We start from the raw sequence: 12,936 nt of genomic DNA on the forward strand, positions 1-12,936 counted from the left end.
CTTCTACAAATCCCTGGTAATCTGGCTGGGGGCTTTAGATGGGAGTATTAAGTATGCTTTCCTACCATTTTTGTCTAGATATAAAGGATCCATTTTATTTCTCCCCCTCCAGATATTCTATCAGAACTGTTGTGATCCCCGCATACTAATCTTGTCTTATACCACCAGTCTTAATGTCCATAAGACAAAGTCTCATCTGGTTCTTCTGGTCTTTATATACAGCCTTTATAATCCAATAAGTTCCAGTATATAAGTCCACCACTGAAAGCAATATTTTGTAGTAGTCCTTCTGCTCAGGCATCCAAAAACTGTCAATCAGCCGAAATTTACAATCCAAAATATTCAAAGTGTTTAAAACGTTCAGCCACCCTACGAGCAATCCAAAAACCTCCAGACAAAACGTAGCCAGAAGTCATTTTTTTCTTTCTCTCCAAATAGTTCTTAAGATTAAAAGTCAGAGCTCGGTATATGTTTATAATCCAAGAAGGTCAACAGGTTTCAAAACAATTAGGTTATCACAGTGTAGTAAGTATGCTAAAATATTTTTCTCTTGTTGCCAGCTTTCTCTGTCAAGTTAAAAGTCACCAAACAACAAAGAAAGTAGGTTGTTATCTGTTTCTAGGCTTCTTGCCAGGTCTGTATCAATCATTGCAGCTGTGGTGTTATACTCTAGTCCACCACTAGATGTCATTCGATATCCATTTTCCGACTCTTAAAATAGAAGGTTGATTTCTTATATTTCACCCCTGTATTTTTTCAAAGAGAAAATCTTAACAATTTTCTCAGTTCTCAAATTTGTTAAAACTATAGCTTTACATTACTTCCGCTTGAGTGTTAAATGTTTCTGTCCCCTATAAAAAAAAATTAAAATGCCCCTTCTGTTCCTCTGGAAGGGGGGGCTGCAATCCCCTTCCTTCTCACGTTCGGAGGTTTTCAGCTTCTTGGGAGCCTTTTCCAGGAAATCCAGTTGTAAAATAGTAAAGAAAGGATCAATACTCTCACCCAGTTCCAAACACAGAGTTTATGATATGCTAATTAGTGCTTCTTTCTTCGGTTGTCAGTAGCTGGAGGCTGGCCACAGGAGTGCAGCCAGTCTTTCCCCTGCCGGTTTGGAGGGCTTCCTCAGATCAAACGGATCAACCACTGTCTCTCCTCCTTCTTCATTGCCTCTCTGGGGCGATTTTAGGCCCTTATAGGGCCCCCTGCCGGGCAAAATCTGGCGCAGAAAGCAGAGCCTTGCATTCCTGCGTCCATATCACTACATCAAACTGGAAGTCCCTCACAGCTTATCTTGGTTTTGAGGCATCATAACACCTTCAGGCCTTGGGGCTACAATCACAATGCTTGACAATGGATGTGAGATTTTCAACAAAATAATTGGTTTGGTTTCTGCCAGAGGTGAAGACACCCATGAGCCTTAAGAATCCCATTTTTATTAATCTATCCATGAAACAATCCTCTTAAGGTCTAAAAGGTCACCCATGTGCGTTTTGGCAACGTTAAGTACCAGTATTGTTCTTGGCAAATAATGCTAATAAAATGCCTTTCTATTTTCCCATGAATGCAATTATTTTTTAATAATGGACTCATTTAAACAAGGTAAGAGGCCTACAGATCACTGGATATTGTTCTTTTTGCTTTTGTGAGTTCCTGCTCTTGTAATGATGTTGGCAGAACAGTCGTTCTCGATAAGAGTGACTATTGTCTCAGATAAGTCATTTCGTCAGCTCTGATTGTGGATTGGTGAAGGGCTAGGGGAATTTGGACATAGTTTTATAAAATTTTCCAGGCTGATAGTCATCAAAGATCTTTTTTTATAGAAGTCTTCATGTTTTCTTTCTAGCAGGGCATGGTTTGTGGGGTCCTTGGTGCTCTCTGAGCTTGGTTATTTTCTTGCAGGGCACTGATGATGATACCGAATTTGGTAATGAAACGTCAACAAGAAAACAATGAAGCTCAGAGAGTACCAAGGACCCCACAGTTCAAGCTTGAGCTATCGGTAGGGCATGGTATGCTTGTAGAATCTCTGAAGTGAGAACTTTACAAGGAAGAGGAGATCCAAAGTTTGAGAGTATCCTATACAGCAGAGATAGCCCAAGTCAATCCTGATTGTTTAATAAATTATTCACACCACTGGCCCTTTTTAATTTCATTGGCTGGACTGCCCAAAGTTGTACACTGCATTATACATGGCTACAAAATCACCGAAATAAGCACCCAACACTGGTGTTATTTGTCCACTCAGATTCCCTTTATATATCAACAAGACCCACATGAAGCTCTGACGACATAGTGAAAGATATGCAAAAATTGGGAAAAAAATCTGAAAAGGATCATTTTCACAAAACTGCATTCACAAAATTCTATACTCTAAGCAGTTTCCTGAATGGCCAAAAAAACCTCCAACCCCTCTACAACACTAAAATACAGTAATAGTTCAAAAATAACATTTTGGATTTGGGAATAGAGACTCCAATCAAATTAAATGTTAGCCAAATTAGCTCCATTTTATCACATGTATAGAAGCTACTTTTCTTTTTTTGGTGACAGTAAAGACAAAATATAAAGTCATGCTAATGAAAGAGGCAGAATTTGGAGGGTTTTTTCCTCCCCTCCCCCGAGACACACTTCTGAATCCAATTCATGGGACAGAAATTACTTCATTTAATGTCATTAATTACATTAAAATAGGATCTGCACTATTATCAGGCACAGCAGACACACACACACCCTTTCTCAGGCTAATGTTTGTGCTTGGCTTCTTGATTGCAGTTCAGAGTCCACACCCAAAAGACAACAGTCAGGCAAGGACAATAGTTAAATACGATTGAATGCAGTTTATATGTAATTATATGTAATTAAAATCACATTAGTTACATATCATTACTTCCCCTTTCTGTTATACTAACAGTTGCAATCTCCTGGTAAATTTTGGAGGTGGAAGGCATATGCTAGGCATTTGGGGAGCCACATATAGCCCTGGTATCTCTGGCTGTGCGCCTGCAAAGTTGAGGCTAGGCCAGGGGTAGGCAACCTTGGCTCTTTTATGACTCGTGGACTTCAACTCCCAGAATTCCTGAGCCAGCATGGCTCAGCTTGGAAACCTCTCCCTTTCCCCTCAGCATGGCTGGCTCAGGAATTCTGGGAGTTGAAGTCCACGAGTCATAAAAGAGCCAAGGTTGCCTACCCCTGGCCTAGGCGGACGTTCTCAGGAGACACATTCTACAGACTGTGGAGTCCTTGGTGCTCTCCGAGCTTGGTTGTTTTCTTGCAGATGTTTCATTACCCAAACTAGGAAACATCATCAATGCACAGATTCTACAGATTTGGGCAGCAAGCAGCCCTCCTCCCCACATTCTCCTCTGCCCCCTAAGCTGGACTGCCACCTACTGGCCTAGCACAAAAAGATGTCTAATTGCCACAGTTGAAATAAAATCCAGCTATGAAAGTAGCTGGGGTGGTGTAAACAGAATGAGGGCCAGACACCTTGTTCTTCACTTCAAACAATAAAATATCTTGGCCGGCCTTAGTGGTATTTCACAAATTCACCCTCCTTCAATTCAGTGCAAAGGCCCACTTGGTAGATGCCATGAGCAGTGCCTGTTCTGTTCGCCAAAGCTGGCAGTCAGTGCAATCATAAGAACTGTCCTCTCTAGGAAACCAAGCTGTTCCTAGTTCCTCCATCCTTTCCTTGCTACCCTGGATGCTGTTCAGAAGCGGTGGAGATGCCTGACAATTCCACTGGATGGTTCTCTTCTTGGTCTAGTACAGCATCTTATTTGTGGCACTCCGTTCTTGATCTAAAAAAAATTCAAAGAGAGTAGACCCAAGCTTTTTTCCCCTCTGCTTCATCTATTCTCAATTTTCTGAATAAGATTAGTTTGTGTAATGGCTGAAATCAGGTCTTTCCACGCCCAAGCCCACCACTGCATTGTCTGTCTTTGGCTCTCAACTCTGCCCCAACAGTTTTAAAAGTTGAGAAAAATCTCCTATCCAAACTGCCTTGATTCCAGCTCAGTGCGCAGAAAAAGACTCATCATTGGCCATTAGAAGAGACAGCCGGGAGACGTTTTGCCTCCTTTGATTCCCTCAAACAGAAATGCCCTCTTCAACTTCAAGGGCTGATTGAACCAGAAATTCACTCCTAATAAGGAAATTCAGAGCTCGCTCTTAATAGTTAGCCCTGAATTTGGCAGGGGACTTTTTTCTCCAGTGGCGTGACACCTCTTATGCTGAACGAACTGCTTGCTCCCGTTAAAACTTTTCCCACAGTCAGGACATATGAAAGAAGTCTTTGCCATGTGGATTTTCTGATGTGTAACCAAGTGTGAGCTCACACGGAAGGCTCTCCCACAGTCTGGACACTCGTAAGGCTTCTCTCCCGTGTGAATTCTCCGGTGGATAATGAAATGAGCCCTTTGGCTAAAGCTTTTCCCACATTCCAAGCACGTGTACGGTTTCTCTCCCGTGTGAATTCGCTGGTGAATCACGAGGTTCATCTTCACGCTGAATTTCTTCCCACAGTCCAGACACTCGTAAGGTTTTAACCCAGTGTGAATCCCTTGGTGTTTGGCCAAATGGGCATTCCGACTAAAGCTTTTCCCACAATCTGAACACCGATAGGGCCTGTCACCTCGGTGACTCCTCTGGTGCCTTTTGAGCGCTGAGTTCTGGATGAAATTTTTCCCACAGTCTGTGCAGTGATAGGGTTTCTCTCCCGTGTGGATCCGCTGGTGGTTGACCAGATGGGAGCTATATCTGAAGTTCTTCCCACAGACGTGACAGATAAGTGGCCGTTTCACCCTAGGAATGCCTACTTTTCTTACGGTGTCCTTCTGAGATATCAAACTTCCTGTGCTAGGCACAGGTGCTGCCTGGGCCTGATCTGAAGGGTTTCTCTTGGAAAGTTTCCAGTCCAAAAGGCATTTTTCCAGGGGAGGACAAGCTTGCTGGAGTGTCCTATAAGTGTTGCTATGCGGTTCTAACTGCACACCATTTTCAAGCTCAGGATTATTTTTGTCATTCCCGTAGGCTGTTCCATTACCTTCAGGATAAACAGATAAACAAAAAAACAGGAAAACAGAATGTCAGTTAGAAACTACAAATACAGCAAAAAAACAGCTCACTATGGCAGACATGTCAAACACAAGGCCCGGGGGCCAGATGCGGCCCACAAAGTGGTTTCATGTGGCCCACGAAGCCATCCTGGAAACAGTGAGGGAACGGCCCCCATTGCCTTGGCCCTGGCCCAGGCCGGCCGGGAGCCAATGTACAATTTTGTGGTGGCCATCTATGCTGAAACGCATTCAGTCTTAGCTCCATAAGCCCCCCCCGCATGGCCTGAGAGGAAGAGTGAGGCTCCTCCAGTGGACCATGCCTTGGCACCTGCCCTGGTCCCACCCCCTTCTGCCAGATACCCTCAGATCTATCCCACTCCTGCCCAGGCCCCCACAGGCACCCTTGACGCGATCGCCACACCCACCCAGTAGGCCACACTCACTCCATCCACACCCACCTAGTAGGCTGCACCCACCCTGGCCACACCCAACTGGCCCCCTGAGGGCAACCGCAATGCTGATGCGGGCCTCAATGAAATTGAGTTTGACACCCCTGCACTATGGGGATCACTTCTCTGTGACAAAGGACACATTTTGCATGCAGGTCTAGGTTCAAGCTCAAGAAACTGGTGAGAAACGCCACTGTATGAGACCCTGAAGAGCAGACCAAAAAAAAAGGGGCAGATTCTTATGTCCTTCCAATGTATTGGAAGATATTGCTAATGCCACAAAGCAGAGATGATTCATGTAAGAAATCTCACGGAACTACTCCTTTTGGAAGCAGAGGAGAGATTTGGGCCAGGAAATCCCTTTCTTCATAGATTTTTTTATCTTAACACAAAATGAAGCCCTTCATACGTAATGCTAAGCAAACCCCCTCCATCAAATGCTCAACAATGGCTGTCCTGGCTGGGAATTCAGTAAATATTCAGTTTGGCAAAAATTATACTTCAGCCACCATGTAGTTTGTTTGCAGGCCTAGCAGGCACCAGGCTGGAAAGTGGGAAATGGGTGAAGTCCCACTTTAGCCATGAAAACCAGCTGGGTGACTTTAGGCTAGTCCAAGGGTTGGCAACCTTGGCTCTTTTACGACTCGTGGACTTCAACTCCCAGAATTCCTGAGCCAGCATGGCTCAGCTTGGAAACCTCTCCCTTTCCCCTCAGCATGGCTGGCTCAGGAATTCTGGGAGTCAAAGTCCACGAGTCATAAAAGAGCCAAGGTTGCCTACCCCTGGTAGTCACTTTCTCTCTCTTGAGTCCAATCCATCTTACAGTGTTGTGGTGGGGAAAATAAGAGGAGAAAGGTGTATTAGATACTTTTGCTGCCTTGAGTTATTTGTAAAAATAACAAATGAGAGATCTGAATAATAAAATTAAATAAATAACTAGATCTAAAGTTTTGGGTGGCTGCCCTGCCCTTAGACTATTACATTATCCCACTATTGATGTAATTTTTCTGAAAATCTTTCATACCACCAAGAAGTCTGTTTTATTTCTGTTGTGTTGGTTACAGGATTTCATTTCTTTTGACTCTGTAAGGTTTCTTATTTGCAATCTCTGTTTTTCTGTTCAGATTTGTATTGGATGTACATTGCTTGGAATCATAACTACACAACTTGGTCATATGTAAATCTTCTAAATAAATAAAAAAATTAACTGAAAAAATTGTTTCTGCAGAAGTCAAATATATTAAATGTATATTACTATTACTATATCATTTGATGGTTTCTATAGTAAGGAGCAAATCAGTGGATAAATGGCATATAAATGGAATTGATTTGATTGGATCAGCCACAGCCTTCAATATCAGAGGGAAGGCTGAAAATCACTTAATCAAAGAGCAATAATAACAATAGCCATTCTGCGTCACTGCATACTGGGCAGCATATAGATTTTAAAAAATTATGGTTGGTTACACAGCCAGCCAGATATTTAGACTGGATTTGGCATTTTTATCCAATTATCAAGTCTTTCCCAAGGACCTGGGATAGGCGGATGCTATTATTATGGTTATACAACATACTGGCCAAGCGTATGAGGTAAGAATCTTCAATTTTTTGGGGAATTAGTTCACTCAGCCTTTCCTAACATGGCAGCCACCAGATGTGTTGGGACTGCAACTCCCAGAATTCCCAATCTGGATGATGGGAGTTGGATTCCCCATTCATCTGAAGGGCACCTGGCCGGGTAGAAGGCCAGTGGTTGTTAAGTGAATCTGGATTTCTCCATTCACTTTGCTTGTCAGAAGGTCGCAAAAGCTGATCACATAACCCCGGGACATTGCAACCATCATGAATATGAACCAGTTGCCAACCATCTGAATTTTGATCATGTGACTGTGGGGATGCTGCAACGGCCGTGTGAAAAATGGTCATTACGTCACTTTTTTTCAGTGCTGTTGTAATTTTGAACCTTCACTAAATGAACTGTTTTATGTTGAGGACTACTTGTATAGGAATTACAGAATCGAGTTGGAAGAGACCTTGGAGATCTTTTAGTCCGTCCCCCTGCTCAAGCAGGAGACCCTGTAACAGTGATGGCGAACTTTTAGAGACCGAGTGCCCAAAAACTGGCCCCACTCCCATCCCATCCTACCCTGCTTGCCCGCAGGGCCACTCACCGCCTCCAGGGCCCACCACAGATCGCCCAGGCAGCCCAGCAGCGCCATGGTGGCCACGCCCTCTGCCCACGCCCCGCAGCATCAACTGTGCGCTTTGGGGCATAAGGGCAGTCTTGTCTACGCTGCCTGGCTGCCATGTCTTTGGCTACGCTGCTCTGCGTGGGCCATGCTCAAGGGCAACTCTCCTCCAGGGAGGCTGCTGGTGAGGAGGGGGTCGCGGTCAAAGGCAAGGCTGGGGCAACGGCATGTGTGCCCACAGAGAGGGCTCCGAGTGCCGCCTCTGGCACCCGTGCCATAGGTTCGCCACCACTGCCCTATAACAGGGGTCCCCAATCTATGGGCTACGGCCCACCACTAGGCTGCAGCCTCTTGGCCAGCGGGCCGCGGAAATGGCTGGCTGGTGCGTGCACGCGTGTGCGCGCACTCCCTGCCACTTGCACTAGCACCTGCGGCCCCATTCACACATGCGTGCATGCACAAATGGGGCCGCTAGCGCCAGGTAGGTGTGTGTGGCCCGTTTGCGTATGCACGAATGGGTCTGCTAGCACTGGGTGGGTGTGTGTGACTCATTGCGCATGCGCAAATAGGGTTGCCAGTGTGCCAGCGCACACAGCACCGTTTGCGTGCATGCATGCGCACCAATTTGGAACCTGCTGTCCTTCCCTCCGGGCCTAACCCTATACCATTTTAGACAAATGGCTGTCCCATTTCTTCTTTAAAATCTCCAGTGAACCTACAATTTCTGAAGGCAAGCTGTTCCACAATTGGAACAACCAACCGGTGGAACGGTTTGCTTTCAGAAGAAGAACGATGCTCTCAAGGAGGCTGTCCACCAACCTTCCACACCTTTGTGGATTTTCCGATGCGTAATCAGGTTAGAGCTTTGGTTGAAACCTTTTCCACAGTCAGGACACATGTAGCACTTCTCTCCCGTGTGGATTCGCCGATGCCGAATCAGAGCTGACTGGTAAATGAAGCTCTTCCCGCAGTCGAGGCAGGCGTAGGCCCTCTCCCCAGTATGGATCCTCTGGTGCTGGGTCAGAGCGGAGCTTTGACTGAATCTTTTGCCACAACTGACACAGCCGTAGGGCTTCTCTCCAGTGTGAATCCTCTGATGTTGAGTGAGGGCCGAGCTCTGGTTAAAGCTTTTCCCACACTCCTGGCAGTGATACGGCTTTTCTCCGGTGTGGATTCTCAGGTGAGCAGTGAGTGCCGATTTGTGACAGAAAGTTTTCCCACATTTCGGACAAGAATCCTTCCTTTCTCCTACATCAGCTGGAGGACATTCTGCAGCCTGGATGCTTTTTCTTAAGGGAACAGTTTCAACAAAGCTGCCCTGGACAATCTGCTTCCCCTCTTGGAGTTCTCTGTTGTAATGAAGGTCAGAATCCAGGGAGTCCGTCACTTGTGAATGACCCAGCAATCTTCCGAAAGGTGTTGTGGTTGCGGGGCTTCCCGGTTGAGAAATATCTCCTGCAAAGGAAGTATCTGGACTTTAGACCGCGTACCAGGATGCATTTATGGACATTTGCAGTATCCCACAATCACATGACCCCATTTTACTTTCAGTAAAACCAGCCCATAGCAAACCAGGGCTTCACTTAACAACCATGTATGTTGCTTCATGATTGTGGTATTCACTTAATAACCGCCACAAAAAAGGTCGTAAAATCGTGTTGATCACGTGGGTCACCCGATTTACAACCATCATGGATTACGACCCTGATGGGCAGACCACATTATGGTTAAAATTCGAGGACTACCTGTATGTAATATTTAGCATAGAAAAGATGCTACTGTCCCCTTTCATACATACACAGGCAGCTCCTATAATGAATAAATATGCATTTTTAACTATAACTTTCCTATATGCATGTTTCCTTTTCCCCCCTATAAACAAATTATTATATGTATAAGGACCAAACACGTAGAGTAGAAATGTAATTATTACTTCTGATTATTTTAGCCGCACTTCACCTTTTGTCAAGTACTGGTTCTTCCAAAATTCCTGAAAGTTCAACCTCCACAGCCCGTCCCTTTGCTCCGTGCGGGTGGCCATGCCAGGCTGAGCCATTGGGAAGCCTGCTCAGAGAGAGGCAGAAACAGCCTGTCTACTTTTGCAATGTAATATAATACCCAGCTCTTCTCCTCTTTTTCAGGTCAGTGGACATTAGCTGCCTAGGGCAGGAGTAGGCAACTTTGGCTCTTTTATGACTCGTGGACTTCAACTCCCAGAATTCCTGAGCCAGCATGGCTCAGCTTGGAAACCTCTCCCTTTCCCCTCAGCATGGCTGGCTCAGGAATTCTGGGAGTTGAAGTCCACGAGTCATAAAAGAGCCGAGGTTGCCTACCCCTGGCCTAGGGGAAGGATTTCCCCCCTCTTTTTCCCCCGTCAGCAAAACAAATCCCATCCTAATGAATAAACTCCGAAAGCATGTATGGCAGCCATATTGCTGAATGAAGCAGGACTGAGACCCCCTAAATGGGAAACCACCAGGAACTCACTGGACACGTCCTGGAAATAGAGTATAAAATATATAAAGGAAGTTGGAACATTAGAGGTGGTTGAGCCCAACTGGGCCCAGAACTTCCAGTGCTAAGCAAGGCAGTTGTTAAGTGAGTCATGCCCCATTTTATGAGATTTTTTTGCCATGGCTGTTAAGCAAATCACAACTGTTGCTAAGCGAATCATGTTGTCGTTAAGCAAATCTGGCCTCCCCCATCGATTTTGCTTGCCCGACGCTCTCTAGGAAGGTGGCAGATGACACGTGGAGGATACTGAGATGTTGAAACCATCATAAATGTGTGCTGGTTGCCCAGCACCCAAAGTTTGACCCCATGACTATGGGGGTGCTGCAGTGGTCGTAAGCGTGAGAATTGGTCTTAAGTCACTTTTTTCAGTGTCATTTTAACCCTGAACAGTCATTCAACAAATGGTTGTAAGTCGAGGACTATCTGTAAACAGGACACACCAATTTTAGCTGGCTTTATAAACAGCATGCTGCATTAGGAACTGCTGAGGAATGTGAATATACTATGCAGTTGTCCTATAAAACAGGGCTTTTCAACCAGTGGTACGGGTACCACCTGTGGTACATTGGCACCTGGCAGGTGGTACGCGACCATCCTAGAAAAGTGGTAGCAGGGGAGGGGGATGAGCTGAATCGGTGGCAGCACCGCACAAGCCTGAGTGATAGATGGCTGGAGCTGCAGGGCTGTCAGGGCTCAGCAGAAGCGCCAGGATCAGCGCCAGGATCCAGCTGGAGCTCAGCGCTGATCCTAGCCCTTCTGCTGAGCCCAGAAGAAGTGCCGATCAGCTGGAATGTTGCAGCATCTCCAGGGTCTTGTGATTTACATTCAGATGTGTGGCAACTGATTCATATTTATGACGGTCACAGTGTCCCAGGGTCATGTGAAGTGACCAAAACCTGCTGCAACCACCCATTAGATGGGGGGAATAAAAACCACACACACCCCATCCCACCCCCGCTGCCAATCCTCAACAGAAATGCTCACAGCAATGGAAACCACGGACAGGAGGAAGAGCGCCACCAGGTGGGCAGGCAGGTGTCTTGCTCGGCTGTGGCTTGGGGGGCACTTTTTTCAGTGCCATTGTAACTTCGAATAGTCACTAAGCGAACTGTTGTAAGTCGAGGACTACCTGTACTTCATCACTTTTTTCCTTTTTTTTTTTTTGATCATCAAGTTTTTGACACCTTGCTAGGCGACTGGTGGTACTCGGATATTGCCATATCCTAAAAGTGGTACAATGGGTGAAAAGGTTGAAAAGCCTAAAAGATCAGGGAGAACATACGTGATATGTTTTCTTTAGTAAAGTTGGTTAGGCACCATCAAAGCCGGCTTGACTCCTTGTGATTCTAAGACCAAATGCTCAGCATCTTAACTTGCCTTTGGCAATATCTGAAAATTACCCAGAAATCTTCTTGGTCCTGATCGTCTATTTTATTTTATTCCTTTTCTGCTTCTCTGTTCATCCTTGTCAAGCATAATAATCCTATCTATCCTTTCATCCCTCACATCATCTGTCAAAATAGGGGAGCATTTTCTCGTTGATCTTTGCTTCAAGGGATCAACTGGCCTCTGTTTGGTTAAGAGTTGATCAATCCATGTGCTTTTAATGATCATCTCCAAAAATCCATAATTCAAAGGCATTAATCTTCTTTCTCCCATTCCTTCCCTGAGTCCAACTTTCACAGGCACTCCCAAGTAGGAAGATGGACGGTTCCAAAATATAATAAATAAAAAATAAATTACCGCTGGAAAAAACAATGTCTTACATGTTCTAATCTTTGTTAAAATGGAAATGCCCTGGTCCTTCATAATCTTGTTCATGTGTTTCATTGCCTGATTGGTTGTTTATGTAAACCCATGTAACATGGAATCTAAAAAAAATTCCATGTTTTAATAATAGAGGAGACAACAGGAGGCATAATACTTACCCAGGGACAATATGTGCTTATAGTTTTCCTGCATGACATCCTTGTAGAGGGCTCTTTCATTCACATTCAGCAATGCCCACTCTTGCTCAGAGAAATGCATGGCCACCTCCTCAAATGAGATCTACATTGGGAACAGGCACATCTTTAATTCCTGATAGACCCTCTCCAGCAACCCCACAAGTCATCCATTGCCCAGCCTGAAAAATACATGGAAGTTGGGAATGGGGCCAAGAACTGAAGGAAGAATCCACCAAACAAACGATCTGGGTAGGGTGATAAGAGCAGCAGTGCCTTTCTCCTGCTCATAGTACTAATAATAATAATAATAATAATAATAATAATAATAATAATAATAATAATAATAACAACAACAACAACAACAACAACAACAACAACAACAAAAACAAAACAACAACAACAATAATAATAAAGTTGGAAGGGACCTTGGAGGTCATCTAGTCCAACCCCCTGCTCAGGCAGGAAACCCTATACCATTTCAGACAAATGGCTGTCCAGTCTCTTCTTAAAAACTTCCAGTGTTGGAGCATTCACCTCTTCTGGAGGCAGGTTGTTCCACTGGTTAATTGTTCTAACTGTCACGAAGTTTCTCCTTAGTTCTAGGTTGCTTCTCTCCTTGATTAGTTTCCATCCGTTGCTTCTTGTCCTGCCTTCAGGCGCCTTGGAAAATAGCTTGACTCCCTCTTCTTTGTGGCAGCCCCTGAGATATTGGAATACTGCTATCATGTCCCCCCTCGTCCTTCTCTTCATTAAACTAGACATACCCAATTCCAGCAGCCTT

General features: G+C 45.0%; 1 protein-coding gene across 1 annotated transcript in view; it reads right to left on the reverse strand.

Annotated features, from left to right (window-relative positions):
* LOC107292849 (zinc finger protein 850-like) overlaps nucleotides 1-12,936 on the reverse strand; it is a 75,498-nt gene that overhangs the window by 15,062 nt on the left and 47,500 nt on the right. The window contains exons 2-3 of the mRNA XM_029285234.1: nucleotides 8,601-8,870; nucleotides 4,338-4,803 (exon numbers count right to left, since the gene is read on the reverse strand). Coding sequence (XP_029141067.1) covers nucleotides 4,338-4,803; nucleotides 8,601-8,870 — 736 coding nt within the window. The remainder of the gene's footprint in view (nucleotides 1-4,337; nucleotides 4,804-8,600; nucleotides 8,871-12,936) is intronic.

This window comes from Protobothrops mucrosquamatus, unplaced genomic scaffold (genome assembly GCF_001527695.2).
Source record: "Protobothrops mucrosquamatus isolate PMUCROS unplaced genomic scaffold, P.Mucros_1.0 scaffold1440, whole genome shotgun sequence".
Taxonomy (NCBI): Eukaryota; Metazoa; Chordata; class Lepidosauria; order Squamata; family Viperidae; genus Protobothrops; species Protobothrops mucrosquamatus.